The following is a 20,329-nucleotide window of genomic DNA, read 5'->3' on the forward strand; positions in this document are numbered from 1 at the left end:
TAATAAAATGTCTCTTTTGAAGAAGAAGATCTTCATATGCAGCTTTAAACAACTCAAAATGCTATAATTTGGACATTATCTTGGTTGTCTTCTTTCTCATTGATCTGAATTGCATGTACTCCACTTATTATGCATGCCATCATTTCATAAGCTTCCAAAGTTGTGAAGAAGCTAAGAGAATGATATGATGGTGCAATTAGCATGTTTTGCCTCTCTCTCACTTCTATCCTATGGAAACTTCTTCCTCATTTTGTTCTTGTGATGTTATCGCCATCCTAAAATAGTAATACGAAATACAAATATGTATAAACGAACTTCTTATCAAATAGTTGTACTTAATAATTATATAGTTATGCGTACTTTATAATTAAATAGTTATATTTTTTAAAAGTTAAAATTTATATGCATGACGATTTCATAGAATACCTACCCAATAAATAAATACTTTGTATCAAGAAATCATGTATCTCAATTAGACATGGAAATCATATACTTCGGACAAACAAATTAGAAAGTTTGATAAGATAAAAGTAATCCATCCCAATTGAAATTTGAAAATAGGTTTTTTTTCCTCTCCTCCTCTTATTTTCATTTTTTCAAATCTAATAAGAGTTTAGCTAGGTGTGGAGTGAGTTCTTACTTCGAATAATATTAGTTTAGGGTTAATAAGTTCAAATAAGATAAATTCATGACTTGTAAGTTCAAATAAGCTAGATAACTTTAGGGACAATATAAGTTTAGGGCTCTATTTTCCCAACACATCATTCTCACTTATATATATAAGGAAAATTTGTCAGAAAAGATCTTTTAAAACACAAAAATTGTGAGAAAGGACCTTTTAAAAAAAGTTGTGAAAGAAGATCCAATTGGGTTTTTTTGTTGTGAATAAGGACCATAAGCCATATTTCGGTGGTCAACAACTGTTCTCCGGCGTTGACCATCACGTGACATGCACGTGTCTTAAATTTTTACAATTTTTCAAAAAGTTTCCCTCCATATTTCCCCCACCCCCACCTAACTTATTCAGATCTTAAAAAAATCGATTCTTGAAATTAAGTAACACTAAGAACCCTAATTTCAAGAACCAAAAAATTGGAGAAATTTGAGGGAAAAAAATTAGGGCTTTTAGTGTTATCTCGTACCGAAAGGACCGACAAGCAATTGGGTTGCGCGAATTTGGTTGATTTCAACTGGGGAGAAGAAATTCGTGGTTGGAAGGAAGAAGAAAATGGTGGAGGAGCAGCAGAGCAGGAGAGAAAATCGAGTTTCTTTTAAGATCTGAATTATAAGTTAGGAACTCGATTAAACTATATGTGAATAGTTTAATCGAGTTCCTAATTAAACTATTCACATGCATACTCGGCTTCACTTTCACTAATGTTGGTAATTAACACTGACCCATAACAAAACTTAAGTTATAGTCATATGAATGTTTAGCAAAATAATCACAATTTAACTTTTAAAGTCAAACTTCGATTAATTTTGACTACAATTTATAATTGAGTCTTGGAGATCGTAAAATTCAAAATATGACTTATCTTTCTTTGTTTGAGGGATAGATGTGACTCTTATCTTGAACATACAGTTAGTGAACTGTAAATCTGTGTTGCTGTAGCTGTAGCTGTAGCTGTAGCTGTAACCTGTATTTTTATTTTACTTTATTTTTATTATATTTTAAGGTTGCTGTTGGGGAATGAGAAGGTGAAAGAAGAGCCGTTGGATATTACTCCCTCCGTCCCGGAATACTTGACCTGTTTTCCTTATCGGGTCGTCCCTTAATACTTGACCTGTTTCTAAAAATGGAAATATTCTAACAATACTATATTATTTCTCACTCCACCCCTATTAACCCACCTACCCCCTACTCTATACAAAAAATAATTAAAAATTCAACCCCTACTCTCCCCCAAATCCACCCCTTCACACATTTCCCACTAACTACATTAAAATAATACCCCACTATCAACTACTACCTATTAAATTAAATAAGTCAATTTAAGTTCCTTAAACTCTGTGCCGGTCAAACCGGGTCGAGCATTCCGGGACGGAGGGAGTAAGAAAAGACATGAGCAAATGAAAATGGAGAAAATACAAGTGTAGGATTAAACCCGTATGCATGCATGCCTGAGGTATGAGCTATCCTTTTCCATTTTCAACTGATTTTACTTTTTTACCCCCCTCGACACTTTTTCTCTCTCCTCGTCTTTCACCCTCTTCCTCAGTTTTTCTGACATTTTTTGTCAGAAATCTCTGTCGCTTGCTGTTTTTCCCCCTCCTATAAAATATCATCAATTTTTATTTTTCATTTTTTTTTAAACCCTCTTTTGCGCTTCAAAATTTTTATTTTTAGTTTCCCAACTTCAGGTTTTGGGACATTAGTTATTGAGCAATCATTTTATTTCATTGACTAATGTCAAAGCCAGCTAAAGATTAAAGAAAAAGAGCTTCTCTGCCATCTGAACTTGAAGATGAAGTTTGTGTAAAGATTTGGATAATGACTTTTTACCATAAATTTTGGGGTTTACTAAATCCCGCCCTAGTATTACTTCTACATTACCGCCCTATTAAATGACCTAATTCCCTTTTTATATTTCTTCCATCTTTTATACTTTGTAACCCATTTTAATTAACATATAATCAATAATTAATAAACTAATTAAATAAATAAATAATTATTTCAACATTAAATTATAAAACACTAATTAAAATCACAAATAAAAATTGAAATAATTTTTTTTAAATTTTAACATGGAGACTTCCTCAGTATAAGCTTCTACCGTGGTAGAGACTTCTTTTGTTTGAGCTCCTACCATGGTATGAGCTCAAAAAGCAGAAGTCTCAAACATGGTAGGAGCTCAAATCATGGAAGTCTTTGTAAGTTTTGTTATACATTAAGACAAACTTTTTAACATGGAGACTTCTACAATTTGAGCTTTCACGTGGTGGACATGATGAAAACTTCTTCTGTTTGAGCTTCAACCATGGTGGAGACTTCAATTCTTCTGTTTGAGATTCAACCAAGGTGGAGACTAGCTTCTTCTGTTTGAGCTTTCACCATGGTGCAAGCTCAAACAGTAAAAGCCTATGTGAAGTAGCATTTTCTTAAAAAAAATATATTAATTAGATTTTTATTATTTAGGGAACAAATTAATTTCTATTTATTATTATTATTATTATTATTATTATTATTATTAACCAAATTAATATTTATTACTCCTTCCGTCCCAGATTAGTTGTTACACTCTCTTTTTTCGTCTGTCCCAGATTAGTTGTTACACTTATAAATAAGGAATGACCCCACAATTATTATATTATCTCTCTCTTCCCACTAAATATTTTTTTGTCCTCACCCTCTCTCTCATTCAATTAAAAACATACCCTACTAACTTCTATCACATCCACTTTTTCAATAAAATAACAATTGATAACCAAACAACCACTTATCACCTAAAACTTTGTGCAAAGATAAGTGTAACGACTATTATGGGACGGAGGGAGTATTATCATTAATTAAAATTTGATTATTTTGTTTAAACACGTGGGCTTCTTCATTTTGAGCTTAGCACATGGTAGAGACTTCTGCGCTTTAAGCTTCTACCGTAGACGGAGCTTAAAACGCAGAAGCCTCTACCATGGACCAAGCTCAAAACGAAGAAGTCTAAATTAATCTAAATTATTGTTTTTAATTTTTGGATTTTTATTAAATTTATGAACCAAATTCATTAAATTCTAAAAATACATTAACTAAATTTATTAACAAGTTTGGTGGAGAGATTAAAAGTGAGGTGCGGATAAAATGGGGGAGAGAGAAAGCTAATGTAATCAAGGGTATTTTATTAGCTATATAGGGCGGGTGAGTAATAATGGGGCGGGGTTTAGCGCTCCACTAAATTTTCCCACCATCCCTTATTTAATTCATTCACATTTCCTTATTCACGGGAGATGATACATATACCACAGGGGTATGTAGGACCCACATACCCTGGTCTTTTATTGGTCCAAATCAGCTTAAAGAAATTTTATTTTGGAGGAAAATGAGTTTTATTTGGGGTGGGACCAATAATAACCAATCAAATAATATGGTATGTAAGGGCCCACATACGCCGAGGTATGTGAAGCCTTTGCGCTTATTTACCCATCTAACCCCACTTTTATGATTTTTTATTACTTTATTAAAAATATCTTACTCCCTCCGTCTCTTTTTGTTTTTTTACGTTTGATGTTATTCACGCGATTTAATGACTATTTATTGTGCATTGAGATTACTTGTAATACCCCGAAATTTTAAACTTGATAAATTAAACTTAATTATTTTTATCATTTTAAATCCTAATTTTAAACTTTAATATAATTAACGAAATTTATTTGACTGGAAAAAAAAAGAATATATTAAAATTTAAATTAGATTTATTTTCAGATTTTGTAATTTAATTAGAAAAAAAAAAAGAAATTTTGATTTACATATTATTTTCGGATTTTAAGCCCAAATGGAGAAACTTATTTCAGAAATTTATTTAGAAAATTATTACTAAATGGACTTGTTCATCTAAGGAAGCCCAAATCAGTTTGTTCTTCCTTCCTCCTTCCCCATATCCCTAATTGCTATACCCAGGTACAGCCAAGATGGCTGTACCCCCTGCCCAAAACGACGCGCAGCGTCGTTTGGGTAAAATACCCAGGTACAGCCAACTTGGCTGTACCCCCTGCCATTGTTAGGCGCGTGAATCCCACGCGCGGGTAGTTAATTTTGAAAAAAAAAATGGCACGTGAGGGTAATAATTTCGCGCAGGAATGGCCTATAAATACAAAAAAAAAAGAGGAAAATCATTTCGAAAACTGTTCAAATTCTCAGCACGCAAAAAATTTTCTCTCTCCTCTGCCCAATCTTCTACTTCGTTGTTTTCTCTCTCTTAAAACCGCCATTAAACTTCCTGCAACCACCTCAATCAACTTTCTCTCTCTTCAAACCGCTACTAATCTTCATTATTAAAGCTGAATTTCCACAAAATATCAAGAGAAGAAATCTGTGACTTCTTTTTACTGAAAAAAAAGAGAAAAATGGATGTTCGTGACGAAATTGACATGAACAAGCTTCAAAATCCACCGAAAAGCAAAAAGTAAGTAATTACAATTGATTCTGATGTTTCGATTTTATTTTCGAACTAAAATGAAATCTAATTTTGCTTATTTTCGTTCTATTTCAGAAAAACGAAGATGCCGAAAGAAAAAAAGGAAACGTATGTAATTTAATTTCAGATTTCCAACATGCAACTGTTTTATTACTTAAATATTTGTTTAATTCAGTTATTTTCAGTATTTTTCTTTATAATGTTCAAGTAATTTCATTATAATGGTCAATTTTTTGGTTTATGATGTTAGCAAACCCTAACTTCTGATTTTTTGGCTATAGGACTGGAAGATCTAGTGAAGAGCAAAAAATCGGGAATGCAAAGCAACTAGACATGAAGGAGTAAGTTATTTTAAGTTTTCGTAGATAAATTCATTTTAATTTACATATGTTCAATCAATTTTATGTTAATGTTCAATCGTTTTTAATTTAATGTTCATTTTCGTTGCGTGATGATTTAACCAAACCCTAACTATTGGTTTTTTGATCACAGAACTGGAAAATACGAAATTGAGAAGGAAATTGAAGCTGAAAAGCAAATAGACACATTCCAGTAAGTAATTTTTATGTTTTTGAATATCTATTTCTATTTAATTTGCGAATGTGCCGTTTTTGACATTTGATACAATACAAATACAAATTAATGATACATTGTTCATATTCATAGAGATTTAACAATAATCTTATTGATGATTAAAATTTGGATTGGGAATGTCAATTAATTTAAATATTATTATAATAATGTAAATGTGATGAACTTTTGTCGAGTTTTTCTAATCTTATGTTAGACGTTCAATTTATGTGTAAAATGTTCATATTGTTTAAGCTAGATATTCATTTTGGTCCACTGAGTTTTGTTCATTCCTCTGTAAAATAAATTAAGTCTTTAGAACTCATGATAACTATCTTATGCAAAATGTTCAATTGATTATAGCAGAATATTCAATATCTTTTTGGAAAATGATCATATATTCCAAACTGGATATCCTTTTTGGTCTACTGAGATTTTCTTTAGGAATACTGAATTATTTCGAATGTTATATATATAATTAAAATAATTTGAACATTTGTTCATTCATATGTCCAAAAACTAAATCCAGAAATCATGGTAACTGTCTGTCTCCAAAATGTTCAATATATTTTGATAAAATATTCATTTTCTTTTTATAAAATATTCAATATATTTTGATAGTTCATTTTCTTTTTATAAAATGTTCAATTTTTTTTCTGGAATATATTTTGTTACAGAGTTTTGTTTTGGAATATACTATGAATTATTTCTAGTATTATATTCATAATGGAAATGTTCTTTGTACTAATATTCAATTTTTCTACAGTAAAATTTTAAATCTACACTCATCTGCGAAAAATGTTCAATTTATTTTGCTAAAATATTCAATTCCTTTTTATAAAATGTTCGTTTACTCTGATATACTAAGTTGGTTTAGAAATCTTCAATTATTTCAACTACTATATTCATAATTTCAATGTTTGAACTTTTGTTCATTTCTTCAGTCCTTTTTATTATTAAAACTCATGATAACTGTTTTTATGTTAAATGTTCATTTTGTTTTCATAAAATATTCATTTCTTCAAACTGAATTTTGCTCTGGACACTCATTAGTTATACATTTATAAAACCTAGAGAACAACCACAAAGGTTAATACTCAAATTTAAGCGAAGACCAACTAAATCCCAGCCAGAGGTTCAGAAAGTATTAAGGTATAAGATAATATCAATTTTTTATTAAATTTGAATGATTTTTAATATTATATAATATAATGTGTGCATTAACATCATATTAATAAAAAATACAGTGAAGGAGATGGGAAGGCATGTACAACTTCTGAGACAGAAGTTCAAAAACCATTGAGGTATAATATAATGTCCATTTTTTACTACATTATGCATGTAATATAAATGTTCTTTTTCTTAAAGTTATTTGTTCCATTGTGTATGGCTTAATATTCATTCATAAATTGAAAGTTTATCTCATCTGCGTTTATGAATTATGTTCAAAAAATTTCCTCCTTGTGTTCAAAGTTTTTATGAATTATGATCAAAAAATTTACTTATTATGTTTAAAGCTTCTCCTATATGTTCAAAGCTTTTCTCCATTGTTCGTTCAAATTTTTTAACCTTTATGTTCTAAGTTTTTAGTCATATGTTCAAAGCCTTTCTTTCTGTTTATATCTCAGTCAAACTATTTGGTTATAATATGTTCAAAGCTTTTCTCCATTTTGTTCAAAGTTTTTAACCTTTATGCTCAAAGTTTTTAGTCAAATGTTCAAATTTACCTATTATGTTTAAAACTTTTCTCCATTTTGTTCAAAGTTTATTACCTTTATGTTCAAAGTTTTTACCCTAATGTTCAAGTTTTTAGTCATGGGTTCAAATTTCACAGTATAATATAATGTCCATTTTTAGCTTTTTAAATAATTTTTTATTAATTTTATATAAAATGACTTGTACGTTTACACCTTACTATTCAAATTACAGTGAAGGAGATAAGAAATCTTCGTCAAAATCACAGCCTGAAGTTCAAAAAACATCAAGGTAAAAATTAATATGAATTTTCAATTTAGTTGAATCGTTCATAATTTTTATATAAAATAGCATGTATATTAAAAATATATTATTCAAATAACAGTGAAGAAGATCAAGAAGAGTCTTCAAAATCTTTGGTACAAAGAAAGATTGCTACAAAAAATAGGTAGAATTTGGCATTTTTTTACAATTCATTTTCTTCTGCATATTTGTTCATAATGGTTTCATTGTTTGTTCATTCATTTGGAATTGTTTGTTCTTTATTTTATATGGTTTATTCTTTATTATTGAACGACTCTTTCTTTCTTCTTTATTTGTAACTTTATATATAAATGATATTTTACATACGTTTTCATATATATGATCACACATTTGTCGTTTTAATTTATTGAATTTTTTTTGTTCTTTGTTTATCAGGGGCAACAACTTACTGAAACAACTTTTAGCAAAGAGCATAAAGCAGAACAACAAAAAAAAGGCTGCACAAATGGTAGCTGCAGCTGCTGCTGCTGCAATGGCCAGCAAAGAAGCTGACAAAAGGATAGATACAGCTGCCGTTGCAGCACAAATAGAAGCTGAGAAAATGGCACCTGCAGCTGATGCAGAAGACAAAAGAGTCGCTCAGGAAAAGGCGTCTGCAGCTGAGAAAGAAGCCAAAAGAGTGGCTGAGGAAAAGGCATCTGCAGCTGATGCAGAAGCGAAAAAACTGGATGAGGAGAAGGCATCTGCAGCTGATGCCCAAAGAGAAGCTGAGCTGAAAGAAGCTGAAAACAAGAGGATCGAGGCTAATAAGAAGAAGGAAGAAGAAGATAAAGCTGAAGCAATGAAGAAGGATTTAGAGGAAAGAAAGAAAGAATATGAAGAAAAAATGAGCCAGCTTATGGCTAAAAACAACAAAGAGTTGATAGAGGAAGCGGAAAGGAAAGAAGCTGAGAGAAAGAAAAGAGAAGATGAGAGAAAGAAAAAAGAAGACGATGATGCCACAAAAGCAATTGCCATGGTGGTTGAAAATGTAAATGCTTCAGAGAGTGAAGCTCAAACCATTGGTGGTAAAGGCACAAAAAGAGGAAAGAAGACAACAGCTACCAAGAAGAACACCATTCTAAGTATTACTATGGATGAAGAACTACAAAAGAAGTTGCACAACATATCAGATTCATACAATCCGAGAAGAAGTACAAGATCAATGGTGAAATTGCAACAAAATGTTGGTGCTGAAGTAGTTAGCAAAGAAGAATTTGAAGGCAAAGGTAACTATTTACATTGTTCAATCTTATTTCAATAAATATTCAAAATATATTATTATGTAAGTTGTACTTAGTATTTGTTAATAATGTAGATGTTTCTGGAGTTACTTCCAAAGTAACAAATACTCCAAAGAAAAGGAAAGCGGCTGAAAAAGAAGATGAGGATGAGCCTTTGAATGTTGAGATAATAAAAATAAAAAAACAAAAAGGTAAACATATTTACAAAAAAACAGTGTTAAAAAATAATTTAAGATAATTGATAAAATGTTAATATGTTAAATACATTGTAATTTTTTTTACAGGAGTTGAAAAAAAAGCACCTGTTAAGGGAAGAATTCTTCCTCTTAGGAGTGCATTGAAAAGAAATAAGAAAAATGATATTGAAGAAGTGAAAGAAGAACAGAAAACAGGTATTACATTTAACATTGTTCAAAGTTTTTTCAAAGAACGTTCATTTGGTTATCATAAAATGTTATTTTTGTTTGGATAAAAATTCTTTCTGTTTTTATCTCACAGTTATTCAAACTATTTGGTTATATGTTCAAAGTTTTTCTCCATCATGTTCAAAAGTTTTCTATATTAAGTTCAAAGTTTTCTCCATTATATTCAAAGCTTTACTATTTCGTTCAAAGTTTTTGGGTAATATGTTCAAACATTTTTACTATTTTGTTCTGTTCACAGAACTTGCAAAAGTCAATGTTAAAGGAAAAAGGAAAATGAAAAAAAGAAAGGAAGAAGAAGAAGAGGTTCAAGAAGAAGAGGAGTTAGAGGGAAATGATGAAGAAGAGCAAGAAGAGGAGGAAGAACAAAATGAGGAAGAAGAGGAAGAAGAGGAAGAAGATGAGGAAAATGAGGAAGATGAAGAATGGGAAGAAGAAGAAGAAAAAGAACAAAACAAGATGCCAAAAGGTATATTTAGTATACTAAAATATTAAACATTGTATTACATGTTTATCAAAACTTCTTAATTGTATGTTCTTCTCCAACAGAGAAAACAGTACCGGTGAAAGAGAGGTTGGTTCAGTTTGAAAAACAAAGACAAAAAATAGGTAAAATTAAAATTTATTTGTTCTCCATAAAATTAAAAATTCTACAATTGTTATTAAAACTTACTTATACGTGTTCCTTTTCCAGCATCAAAAAGAACAGCAGCAAAAGCAAACCTACCTGCTGAAAGAAAAACAAAAAGGAAAATAACTGATGAAGAATATGAAGTGAAGGAAGAAAATATAGAAAAAGGTAAAATAAACTCTTCCTTTCAACAGTTCCATATGTAAGTATAATAATTGATGTTATTTAAAATGTTCATTTTGTTTATATAAAATGATCAATTTTCTTAAAAAGAATGTTCAATAGTAAAACAAGTAATGTTTAATATATTTAAATAGAATGTTCATAATTACAATACATAATGTTCAAAATTTTGAAATACAATATTCATTATTGAAATAATTAATGTTCTACAAAATTTTGAAATACAATATGCATCATTAATTTTTGGTTTTGTTAATCAGCTTTAATTGTGGAACGGGAGGTTTCCCCTTTGGCGATGATTACCAAAGAAGTTCCTGCAAAAAAGAAACCAAAGAAATCAATTGCTGTTTACAAGGAAAAAGTAGCAGAAGAAGAGGAAGAAAAAACTGGAGTTAGAGGAGGACATGGAAAATTCATCAGTTTCATTTCCATGATGAATGAACAGAAGAAGGAGGCCGTTCGGAATATCGGTCTAGGAGCATTGCTAGATTTCCAGCTACCTACTTCATCCCAACAATTTGTTACATGGCTATGTAACAACTTTGAGGAAAACAACCAATATCTTTATCTGCCGAAGAATGAGAAAATCCTGATAGAATTTGAGGACGTGAAAAAGATATATGGCCTTCCTAGCGGTGAAGTAGACATAGTTGAGGCAAAGTCTGACAAGGCTAGTGAAGAGTTTTCTGCATTCATGGCAAGGTAAATGATCTTAAATCTATACTTATATTTTCAATATATTATAGACTTCAAAAATCTAACTGCATTATGCATGTACTACAAATGTTCTTTTTCTTAAAGTTATTTGTTCAATTGTGTATGGCTTAATATACATTCAGAATTTGAAAGTTTTACTACAATTATAATGAGAAAAAGTTTTTTCTGTGTTTCTCATAGAATTATTCATAGTTTTTCCTTCTTATGTTCAAAGTTTTTATCAATTATGTTCAAAAAATTTCCCTAATATGTTTAAAGCTTCTCCAATATGTTCAAACCTTTTCTCCATTATGTTCAAAGTTTTTTTCCTTTATGTTCAAAGTTTTTAGTCTTATGTTCAAAATATTTTCCTTAATTAAATTTTGTTCATTAACAAAAACAGATGGAAGAAGACAGTAATACATGAAAAGTGGAAACCTAAATAAATTTTGTTCATATTTATTAAATTTTGTTTTTCTTAATTAAATTTTGTTCATATGTCTATGCTTGTTCTTTTTCTATAACCCTGATTCATATAATTGTTCATAATTGTTCATAGTTGTTGTTGAGTTTGTTCTTTCTTTTTATATTGGTTGTTCTTTCTGTTTGGGAATGTTTATCTTAATTAAATTTTGCTCATTTAAATAAACAGTTGGAAAAAGATCTTTGGGAATAAGGTCCCATCAGTTCAGAAAATTTTAAAGTACTACAGTCAAGAAGACCAAATTGAGGCTGGACCGGATGCAAATTTCATTACAAGCTTCTTGGTGGTCACTGTCAACACGTTGATCAAGAGCACGTTGTCAAACCAAGCATACTTCAAATTTTTGTTCTCAATGATGAATCATGAGCAGATCCGGAACTTGAATTGGTGCAAGTATGTGTGGGAGACACTGCTCTCAACTACTGCACAGTATAAGAAAAACCTGAAACAAAAGGACAAAGCAACATTTTTCACAGGACCATTGCCGTTATTGACGGTATAACTTCATTTACACCTTCTAAATTGATGATTTTAATGTACTTGATCAATCTTAGAGATTTTCTAACACTTATACTTTGAATGTCAGATTTTCTATTTTGACAGAGTTCAAAGAATGAACTTTTTTCCTCCAAGACGAATTCCACTTGTGTCCTGCTGGACAAAGGAAATAGGACACAAACGGAATAAATTGGAGGAAAGTGGCTTTGGATTGGGGAAGGTGTTACCCAAAATCAATATTGAAGAAAAACAAACTCGCAAGGTATTATTAAATACATCAAATTCTAATAGATTAAATTTAATTCTTCTGCCAAATATAAATATGGGTAATATTAATTTTATGTTCCTTCCTTTAATATGTTAAATAATATTTTTAGAACATATATAAATAAATGCTCATAACCCTTTGCTTAAATGTTCTTTATTTTTGCATATAATGTTCATACCTCTCTAAGACATATCATAACATAACATAATGAAGAATTTGTGCAATATATAAAGATAAAATGTTCAAACTTCTTTAGTTATTTATTCAAACTGTATCAATAAATGATAAAAAATAAGTGTTCAAGCCTATTTATTTATATATTGTATATGTGCACAAGTGTCATTCAGTATATATAGTTGTTCATAGTTCTACTTTTAAATGTTCAAACTGAAACACCTAAAAGTTTACTATTCCCTAATATATGTCAATGGGTTTTAAAACACAGGAGTTTATGGATGAGTTTGTCGGTATAATTCAAGCTGTTGGTGACAATTTGTCAAAGCTTTCTGATTCACTGAAGAAGGCGCAAGAATTCTTCCCAGGAAATGAGTTGGTATCTAAAGTGGAAGAGTTCTTGTCAAAAATGGCAAAAGAACCATCATTAAGCCAAGATGAGTGGTCTGGTGACTTCATTAAGGCTCTGTTGGAAAAAGAAAAGGAGTTGTTGGATGCAATTGAGCTGGAGAAAAACAAAGCAAAAAAGGATAAGAAGAGATATGAGTATGATATCAAGAATGCATTCGACTTGGGACTTTCACCATCACCGATAATAGATGATGACAAGTTGAAACGTGAGAAAGCTGGTACATCCACCTCTACGCCAAATTTGTCACTTGAAGAAATAGATGAATCTTTGGCTTCTGCTATGCTGAATCTAAAACAAAGAAGGGAGGAAGAGAAAAAAGAAAATGAAATTGCAAAAGCTAAGAAAATGATGCAAGCAGAATCAGAAGTGAGTGAACCAGCTTCAGAAAAACCAAAAACAACAGTGGAGGAGATTGTTGTACAAGAAGAGAAGATTGTGAGCTCGGATGAAGCTACAGTGGAGCCTGAGTTGCATGTATCAGAAATGATGCCTGTAACTAATGTAATTGAAGAGGAGCCTGCACCAGAAGTGAGAAATGAAGAGGTTTCTGCACCACAAGTGATTGAGAAGAAGGTTACACCAGATGGGGTCGAGGAGCAGCCTGCAAAAAATAAGAAAAATGAAAGTGCTGAACCACAAGTGGTTGAGAACACGGTTGCACAACAAATGGTTGAGGAGCCAGCAGAACCTCATACTCCTACACAGTCGCAGGTGCAACAACCAGTGGAAGCTGAACTATCTGTTGGTGCAGAACAATCTTCTCTTCCTTCACCAAAAACTCCATTGAATGAAGTCTCAATATCAACATTAATTTCAAGCACAAAAACAGATTTGAAATTGGACGAAATTTTTGAAGACAAAGGAGAAAAAGAAGATGAAGGAGAAGGGTAAATTTTAACTGTATTAAAACTGAATTAGTATTTGTGAAACTTTGGTTATATTATGAAAACTATTTTAAAGACATAATAATGTTTTGGTTATTTAAAATGTCATAATAATATGTCATACTCTTCTAGTTTTTGTTCTATCCTTTTCAAACCTGTTAAATTTTTTTGGATCATTCTTTTTGAATGTTATGTTCTTTCTTTTTGTACCTTTTGTTCATTCTTTTTACTTTATATGTTCATACTCTTAATCTTATATGTTCATACTCTTAATCTTATATGTTCATTTTATAATTATGTTGATTTTTTGTTAAATTTTTGGTACTCTTAATCTTATATGTTCATATTAGTAATCTTATATGTTCAATTTATAATTATGTTGATTTTTTGTTAAATTTTTTGTATATACAGAAATGAGAAAGGTGACAAAGGAAAAAGACCTCAAAGGATTCACAAACTACCGGCTGCCTTCTCTTCTCCATATTTGGTCAAGTATCGAGACTTGTTCAAAAATCTGGACACAATGCATCAAAGCCTAGCAGATTATGTCTTAAGTGGTCAGGACAACAGGTATTTTCTTTAATTTCACGTAAAAATAATTTAAAATTTAAATTCTTATACTTCCTCCTAATTTACTTCCTGTTTGTAGTGAGGTTCTTTATTTTGATGGATACAACTACATCAATAGAGAGGACATGAAAACACTGGTTGATGAAGTGGAAGTGGTTGACTGTGTGATTGATTCATGGTCAAAGTATCTAAATGCAAAGGGCCATAAAGATAAACTCTTCCTTTCAACAGTTCCATATGTAAGTATAATAATTGATGTTATTTAAAATGTTCATTTTGTTTATATAAAATGATCAATTTTATTAAAAAGAATGTTCAATATTAAAACAAGTAATGTTTAATATATTTAAATAGAATGTTCATAATTACAATACATAATGTTCAAAATTTTGAAATACAATATTCATTATTGAAATAATTAATGTTCTACAAAATTAAGATAAAAATTACAAATGATTAAATTGAAATTTTCATTATCATTGTAACTAATTTTACATATATTTATAATTGAATGTTGATTATGTTTAAATGCAGCATATTATGTGCACAAACAAGGTGTGTCCAGCAGGATCCTCCTACGAAAAAAGGCTTGAGGATTTTAACAGAAGGGTTAACGAAGAACTGGTTAACTATAATTTCAAAAACATTCATCAATTTAAACAGGTAAACCTATATAACTACTAACCCATTCTTCAAACTTTAATGTTCATTTTAATGTTTGTAATTTGTTCATTGTTTTTAAGTTAAATAATTACCTCTTTTTCAGATATTCATCCCTGTTCTTGCTGCAAAACACTTCTATCTCCTAGTCATCAACCATTACAATGCAACTGTGGATGTAATTGACAACAGGCCTCTACCAAGAAATGTAAAATTTGAGGATAAATATGAGGGACACCCAGAAGTTGTGGTAAGAAATAAATCATTCATAAAATGTATATTTGAAACATCGTAGATAATTATCTTACATTTATGAACATAAATTCCAGTTGGATGCTTTTGCAAAATATATGGGCACATTTGGATATGAGGTAGAACCAATGCAAAAGTATGAAATGAATTTGGTCAAGATGAAATGGAGAAGCATGAAAGACTATACAAACTGCGGTGTGTATGTCATGAAGCACATGGAGACCTATACTGGTGATCCAGAACATGAATGGATATGTGACTTGAAGGCAAATGATGTAAGTTGAATTTTGTTCATTCTTCTTTTGTATTTTGTTCATTTATTTTTATTGTTTTGGTCTTTTCTGTTTTATTGTTCTGCCTGTTGAATTTCTTTTATATTCCTCAAATTTATAATTTAATATTTGGATTTTATAAAACATTTTTAATTTTTTTATTTTTATTTTTGATATACAGACAAATCAAATAAGGAAGCTTCGTGTCACTTTCTGTGGTCTCCTAATGCTTTCAAAGCAAAATGAAATGCATGAGTCAAACATAAATGAAGCATGGAGGAGTTAATGAAAAATTAAGCAGATAGTATTTCAAGGTTAACAAACAATAGATAGATTTTTAGTACAATGTAAAGACAATATTTTGGTATTTTGGTGGTTTGTTCAAAAACATATAACTTGGTGTTCATTTCCTTTATGTTTAATATTCAGTTTCCTTTGCTGTAGAAAATCCAATGCACAAACAAATACTCCAAATCAATAATGCATACAAAATAAATGTTTTTTAACTGCTTGATTGATGAAAGTTACATATAATGATTAATATCGTTAAACAATGTTCATTGTAAAAATAGGTAATAATCAATATGATTCATACAACGTTCAATTATTAAATTACTGATATTTATTGTATTTCAATAAAATGTTCATTATTAAAATACTTAATGCTCAAAATTTTCATATAGAATATTCACTTTGAAATACGTATTGTTCAAAACCTTTAAAGAAAACACATTAACAAATACGTATTGTTCAAAATCAAGTGAACAAAAGTAGATAATGTTGAATATATTTGATTAAAATGTTCATAAATTTCAGAAGGATGCCTTAAAAAAAAAAAAAAAATTCAAACATAAAATATTATGAAAAAAGGTGATGTTCAAAATGTTTGACCTCAATGTTCATTCTATTAAAACTAAATGATCAAACAGAAAAAGAGCACGTACTACTTGAACTAAATGTTCATTCTATTAAAACTATATGTTCAAAATGTTTGAACTCAATGTTCATTCTATTAAAACTAAATGTTCAACTCAATAATCAACAGTTACTAAATCATTGACTTTTAATGGCTTCTTCAGCAGCCATTGATTCATCAAAAAGAGCTAAGAAAGCATCATACTTAAATTTCAAATAAGCTTGATCATTAGCAGATTGATGAGATCCTTTAATACCCAACGGAGGTTTAGTAACCAATGAAACTTGAGGTCCTTGAACCTTAGATCCAACTTGAGTAATTTTTTCAGCCTGAATAGATCCGTGAACTGTAGGTACTACTTGAATAATTTCTGAAGCATGAATAGGTCGTTGAACTTTAGCTTCAGTACAAGATGGAGCTTTAGTAACAGATGAAACTTTAGTAAGCATCGGTGTTGGTGAAAGTCCCAAGTCAAATGCACTCTTGATATTATACTCAAATCTCTGCTGATCCTTTTTTGCTTTAGTGGCTGATGTTCCTTTAGTAGCCAATGGTGCTTTATTAACCGATGGTGCTTTAGTAGCCGATGGTGCTTTATTAACCGATGGTGCTTTAGTAGCCGATGGTGCTTTAGTAGCCGATGGTGCTTTAGTAGCCAATGGTGCTTTAACTTTTGTACATGCATCGGTTTTAGTACTTCCATGAATATATGAATCATTTGATGTTTCATTTGTTGAATTGTTTTCCTAAAATTGACACAAAATGTAAAGACATTCAAAAACAGAAATTTAAATATTCACTTTAAAGAATTAAATATTAATATCTACCTTGTCCGATGATTCTACATTTTTATCAACAGCTGCACCTCTTCTAAAATATTTTGGAGGTGGCTTTGGAAAAGAAGCATCAACGTGAAATAATATAGTGATCATTTATCAAGTAAATGTTACTATATTTATAACTAAATGTTCAAACTTCGCAAGAAAAAAAACCTGAAATAGTGATGGATCTAGTACAACTAGATCAGATGAGTCACTAAGAGAATTAGAAAAAATCACAGGAGCACCAACTTCATCCAACTCCTGCAAAAACCAAGCAAAAAAAAAAAAAAAAAAACAAAAATGTTCAATTAGTTATAAGCAAATGATCAGTTTATAAAACATATATGTTCAATATTAATAAATATTTACCATGACTGCAGATTGAGCCTTAAACCTTGTTGCATCTGTAAATTTTGCTTTCCTCCTCCTCCAATTCCCTTTAGCTTTATTGTAGATTTTCTCAACTGTACCCTTCAATCTGTCATTCCTCTCACCTTTTTTCCTTAAATTCTGTGGGTTTTTTACTAACGGCACAAAGATATCTTCACCCTCTTTAGGATCAGAAAAATCAATAGTACCCCTAATACTCTCCACTTTTTCTTTTAAAAGACCAAAGGCAGAATCAACCTCAGCCCTAGCTTGAAGAGAATCTTGACTAGACATAACAAGCTTAACAAAATTCCTAAGGGTCTGTGCCCTCCAAACAGAAGCCGCAACTATATTAGACTTTTCCCCATCATCTTCAACCAAATGACTGCACATAGCCGCTTTTGTCCACCTCTTCAATATATAAAGATTGGGAATCTCTGGGACACAATGCACATGATAAACACGAAGCGCATGAGAACATAAAAAACCCATTTCAGTAAAGTACTGACAAGTACAATCCACTGCAAAAGTCTCTTGGTTAAACCGAACTTCATGTTTAATCAAGTCTTTTTTAGGCCTCCACACATAATAACTTTTCTCTATAGCTGTGTTTCCACGTATTTCTTCTTGAGAACATGCCATCCCTTTAAGAAATTGTTCTTCAAACAAAACATATGCTTCTATAGTGTAAATCTTTCTCGCATGAAGAAGAATTCCGCAATTTGCAGCTGCAACTTCTGGTCTACCTTTCCAATTTCTGTAGTCATGACCATTCTCTTTGCTCCTCCAATCAGAAATAACATCCAAAAAAACATGATAAAAATCACATAACCCTTGTGTCTTATCAAGTCGATGGGAAACTGACTTGTTGGTAGTTTCACATCGCTGTGATGATAACACACCACCAGACCAATAATTCTTAGAATAAGCAGGACACCACATCTCTCTAATTGTATATAAATTCTTCAACCATGGATTTTCAACGCATTTATAGTGAGTCAACATTCTGAAAAACAAAATGTTCAATATAAAAATCAAATTTGTTCATCGGAATATACCTATTTGATCAAAGTCGATCAGAAAGCATATAACTTAGTAATAACATGAAATTCCTAAATGTTCATTTGTTTGTAAGTAGATGTTCATAAGGTTACAAGTACATATTATTTATTAATTAAAAGTAAATAAGTAATCCAAATTAATTACCTTGGCCAATGATATTCAAACTCAGCAGCAGTTTCACAATACTTCAGAAGATAATTGAATATGTCAGAAAAACCATCTAAAGCTCTATACTGCCCAATATGCTTCTTTGAATTTTCCCCAATATGCCACGTACATAATCTATGTCTAGCATCTGGAAAAACATTCCTTATCCCAGCAGCAATGGATGGAGCTTGGTCTGTCATAATGGTTATTGGGGGATTTCCACCCATGGATGTAAGGAAAGTTTGAAAAAGCCAATTAAAAGATTCGGTTTTTTCATTGATAACAAAACCCATTCCAAACATAACATTATTAGAATGATGGTTCATACCAACAAAAGGAGCACAAATCATATCATATTTATTGGTCCTATAAGTAGTATCAAAAACCAATAAATCCCCAAAATAATCATAATCTCTCTTCATCCGACCATCACGCCAAAAGAAACTTAAAAGTCCCTCTTCTTCACTAAGCTCAAAGTCATAATAAAAACCTTCTTCACTAGAATTTCTCTGAGCAAAATACTTGATTAACTGATGACAGTCATGACCTTCAAGTTTATTAGCTTTTGCACGTGATAAAGCATTATAAGCATCACTAGCTGTAAAACCGACCATAGGTGATCCGCCTACTTCTTTCCTCAAAACCCTCAAGGTATCAGACACTTTAACACCACTAGCTTTTAAAGTAGACATAAAGTAAAGAGCCTCCTTACTAACCTTCCTTTGTGATCTTATCAAATGCCTCTTATTTAGAGGAACCATAGCATGATTATGAATCATATTATGATTCACAACCGTCCATACACCATCTTTACCAATAGAAAACTGAACAAAAGCAGTACACCCAGTACGCGTATCCAATCTAGCATAAGACCTTGTTCTCTTCCTTTTTTCATCTTTAACCCCTTCACAGCTACACAAGAACCGTTTCATAGTATAAAATTCACTGTTTTGACGCTTCCGACCTTTCCCAACCCTAATACCAAAACCTTTACTAAAAGCATATTCATTATACAAATCATAAGCTTCGTCTTCATTTTTAACTTCCTTCATCATTAACATAGATTCTGACTGTTATTCCAGTAGGAACACGCACAAGAGGGGGGGGGGGTGAATTGTAATTAGAACTTTGATAAAGTTTCTTGCGGAACTTAAGAAACAATCAAGAAACTGAGAATAGAGAAGACAATAACAACAATTGTGAAAACTTCTTGATACTAATCAAGAAGAGAATTCTTTTATTATGGTAATGCCTCGATTACAATAATCTCTCCAACACAAGTTCCTCTCAAACTCGTGTTCCTCACAGTAATCTACTTCGATTACAACTCCTTAACTTCTCTCTCTCAGACTTAAACTCTAAGTCTAAACAGGATAACTCTATCCTTACTAATACAAAATATAATTCGTGTTTGGATAACTCTAGATATTAATAATGCTTTTGTGAGGATATAAGAAACTTAGGAACTTTGAATTAACTAGGACACAAACTGTTTTAGAAAATCTTAGACAAAACGTTTTTAGGAAAGCAAAAACTCTCAGAATGTTTGTGTACTTTAAACCAAAAACGATTTCCCTTTTATAGTGTTTATCCTTAGGGTTAGTTCCCTTCAAAACCTCAACTGCTAACTGCCAGCACTTTGGTCTCCACGTCCCTTGACTTGAGGA

At 31.0% G+C, this 20,329-nt stretch overlaps 3 protein-coding genes across 8 annotated transcripts; 2 read left to right on the plus strand and 1 right to left on the minus strand.

Moving 5' to 3' along the window:
• The first annotated feature begins 4,865 nt into the window (after positions 1–4,865).
• On the plus strand, positions 4,866–9,043 carry LOC130467806 (uncharacterized). Of its 6 annotated transcripts, XM_056836635.1 has the most exons (9): positions 4,866–5,117; positions 5,205–5,237; positions 5,411–5,470; positions 5,622–5,681; positions 6,774–6,851; positions 6,947–7,003; positions 7,629–7,685; positions 7,780–7,842; positions 8,094–9,043. In XM_056836635.1, exons 1-9 carry the CDS (start codon positions 5,059–5,061, stop codon positions 8,959–8,961), a joined length of 1,335 nt encoding a protein of 444 aa, XP_056692613.1. In that variant the 5' UTR covers positions 4,866–5,058; the 3' UTR covers positions 8,962–9,043. The 6 variants fall into 6 exon arrangements, with proteins under 6 accessions (XP_056692613.1, XP_056692614.1, XP_056692615.1 ...); XM_056836636.1 differs by lacking the exon at positions 7,780–7,842; XM_056836637.1 differs by lacking the exon at positions 6,774–6,851 and having other exon boundaries at positions 8,094–9,041.
• A 38-nt stretch (positions 9,044–9,081) lies between these two features.
• Positions 9,082–16,173, plus strand: LOC130467318 (uncharacterized). The gene is made up of 15 exons (XM_056835793.1): positions 9,082–9,132; positions 9,226–9,333; positions 9,605–9,832; positions 9,913–9,972; positions 10,058–10,162; positions 10,438–10,879; positions 11,526–11,853; positions 11,944–12,117; positions 12,569–13,596; positions 14,005–14,163; positions 14,243–14,402; positions 14,698–14,826; positions 14,930–15,073; positions 15,153–15,350; positions 15,529–16,173. The coding sequence occupies exons 3-15, from the start codon at positions 9,640–9,642 to the stop codon at positions 15,631–15,633; spliced, it is 3,225 nt and encodes a 1,074-aa protein (XP_056691771.1). The 5' UTR covers positions 9,082–9,132; positions 9,226–9,333; positions 9,605–9,639; the 3' UTR covers positions 15,634–16,173.
• Positions 16,174–16,400: 227 nt separating this feature from the next.
• LOC130467319 (protein FAR1-RELATED SEQUENCE 5-like) lies at positions 16,401–19,714 on the minus strand. The gene is made up of 5 exons (XM_056835794.1): positions 18,660–19,714; positions 17,454–18,459; positions 17,256–17,345; positions 17,091–17,153; positions 16,401–17,009 (listed from the first exon to the last, which is right to left on the minus strand). The coding sequence occupies exons 1-5, from the start codon at positions 19,712–19,714 to the stop codon at positions 16,401–16,403; spliced, it is 2,823 nt and encodes a 940-aa protein (XP_056691772.1).
• Between the last annotated feature and the right edge of the window lie 615 nt (positions 19,715–20,329).

The sequence above is a fragment of the Spinacia oleracea genome, chromosome 2 (assembly GCF_020520425.1).
Source record: "Spinacia oleracea cultivar Varoflay chromosome 2, BTI_SOV_V1, whole genome shotgun sequence".
Lineage (NCBI taxonomy): Eukaryota > Viridiplantae > Streptophyta > Magnoliopsida > Caryophyllales > Amaranthaceae > Spinacia > Spinacia oleracea.

What these genes read in the sequence shown, in the direction of transcription:
- LOC130467806 (XM_056836635.1), top strand. Translation starts at nt 5,059, where the DNA reads ATGGATGTTCGTGACGAAATTGACATGAACAAGCTTCAAAATCCACCG. An exon ending in AAGCAACTAGACATGAAGGA is followed by an intron (nt 5,471 to 5,621) that starts GTAAGTTATTTT and finishes TTTTGATCACAG; the next exon opens with AACTGGAAAATACGAAATTG. An exon ending in AAGCAAATAGACACATTCCA is followed by an intron (nt 5,682 to 6,773) that starts GTAAGTAATTTT and finishes TATAAAACCTAG; the next exon opens with AGAACAACCACAAAGGTTAA.
- LOC130467318 (XM_056835793.1), top strand. Translation starts at nt 9,640, where the DNA reads ATGAAAAAAAGAAAGGAAGAAGAAGAAGAGGTTCAAGAAGAAGAGGAG. An exon ending in TTTTCTGCATTCATGGCAAG is followed by an intron (nt 10,880 to 11,525) that starts GTAAATGATCTT and finishes TTAAATAAACAG; the next exon opens with TTGGAAAAAGATCTTTGGGA. An exon ending in AGGGACACCCAGAAGTTGTG is followed by an intron (nt 15,074 to 15,152) that starts GTAAGAAATAAA and finishes CATAAATTCCAG; the next exon opens with TTGGATGCTTTTGCAAAATA.
- LOC130467319 (XM_056835794.1), bottom strand. Translation starts at nt 19,714, where the DNA reads ATGAAGGAAGTTAAAAATGAAGACGAAGCTTATGATTTGTATAATGAA. An exon ending in TAGATCCATCACTATTTCAG is followed by an intron (nt 17,154 to 17,255) that starts GTTTTTTTTCTT and finishes TCTTTTCCAAAG; the next exon opens with CCACCTCCAAAATATTTTAG. An exon ending in ATGTAGAATCATCGGACAAG is followed by an intron (nt 17,010 to 17,090) that starts GTAGATATTAAT and finishes TGTCAATTTTAG; the next exon opens with GAAAACAATTCAACAAATGA.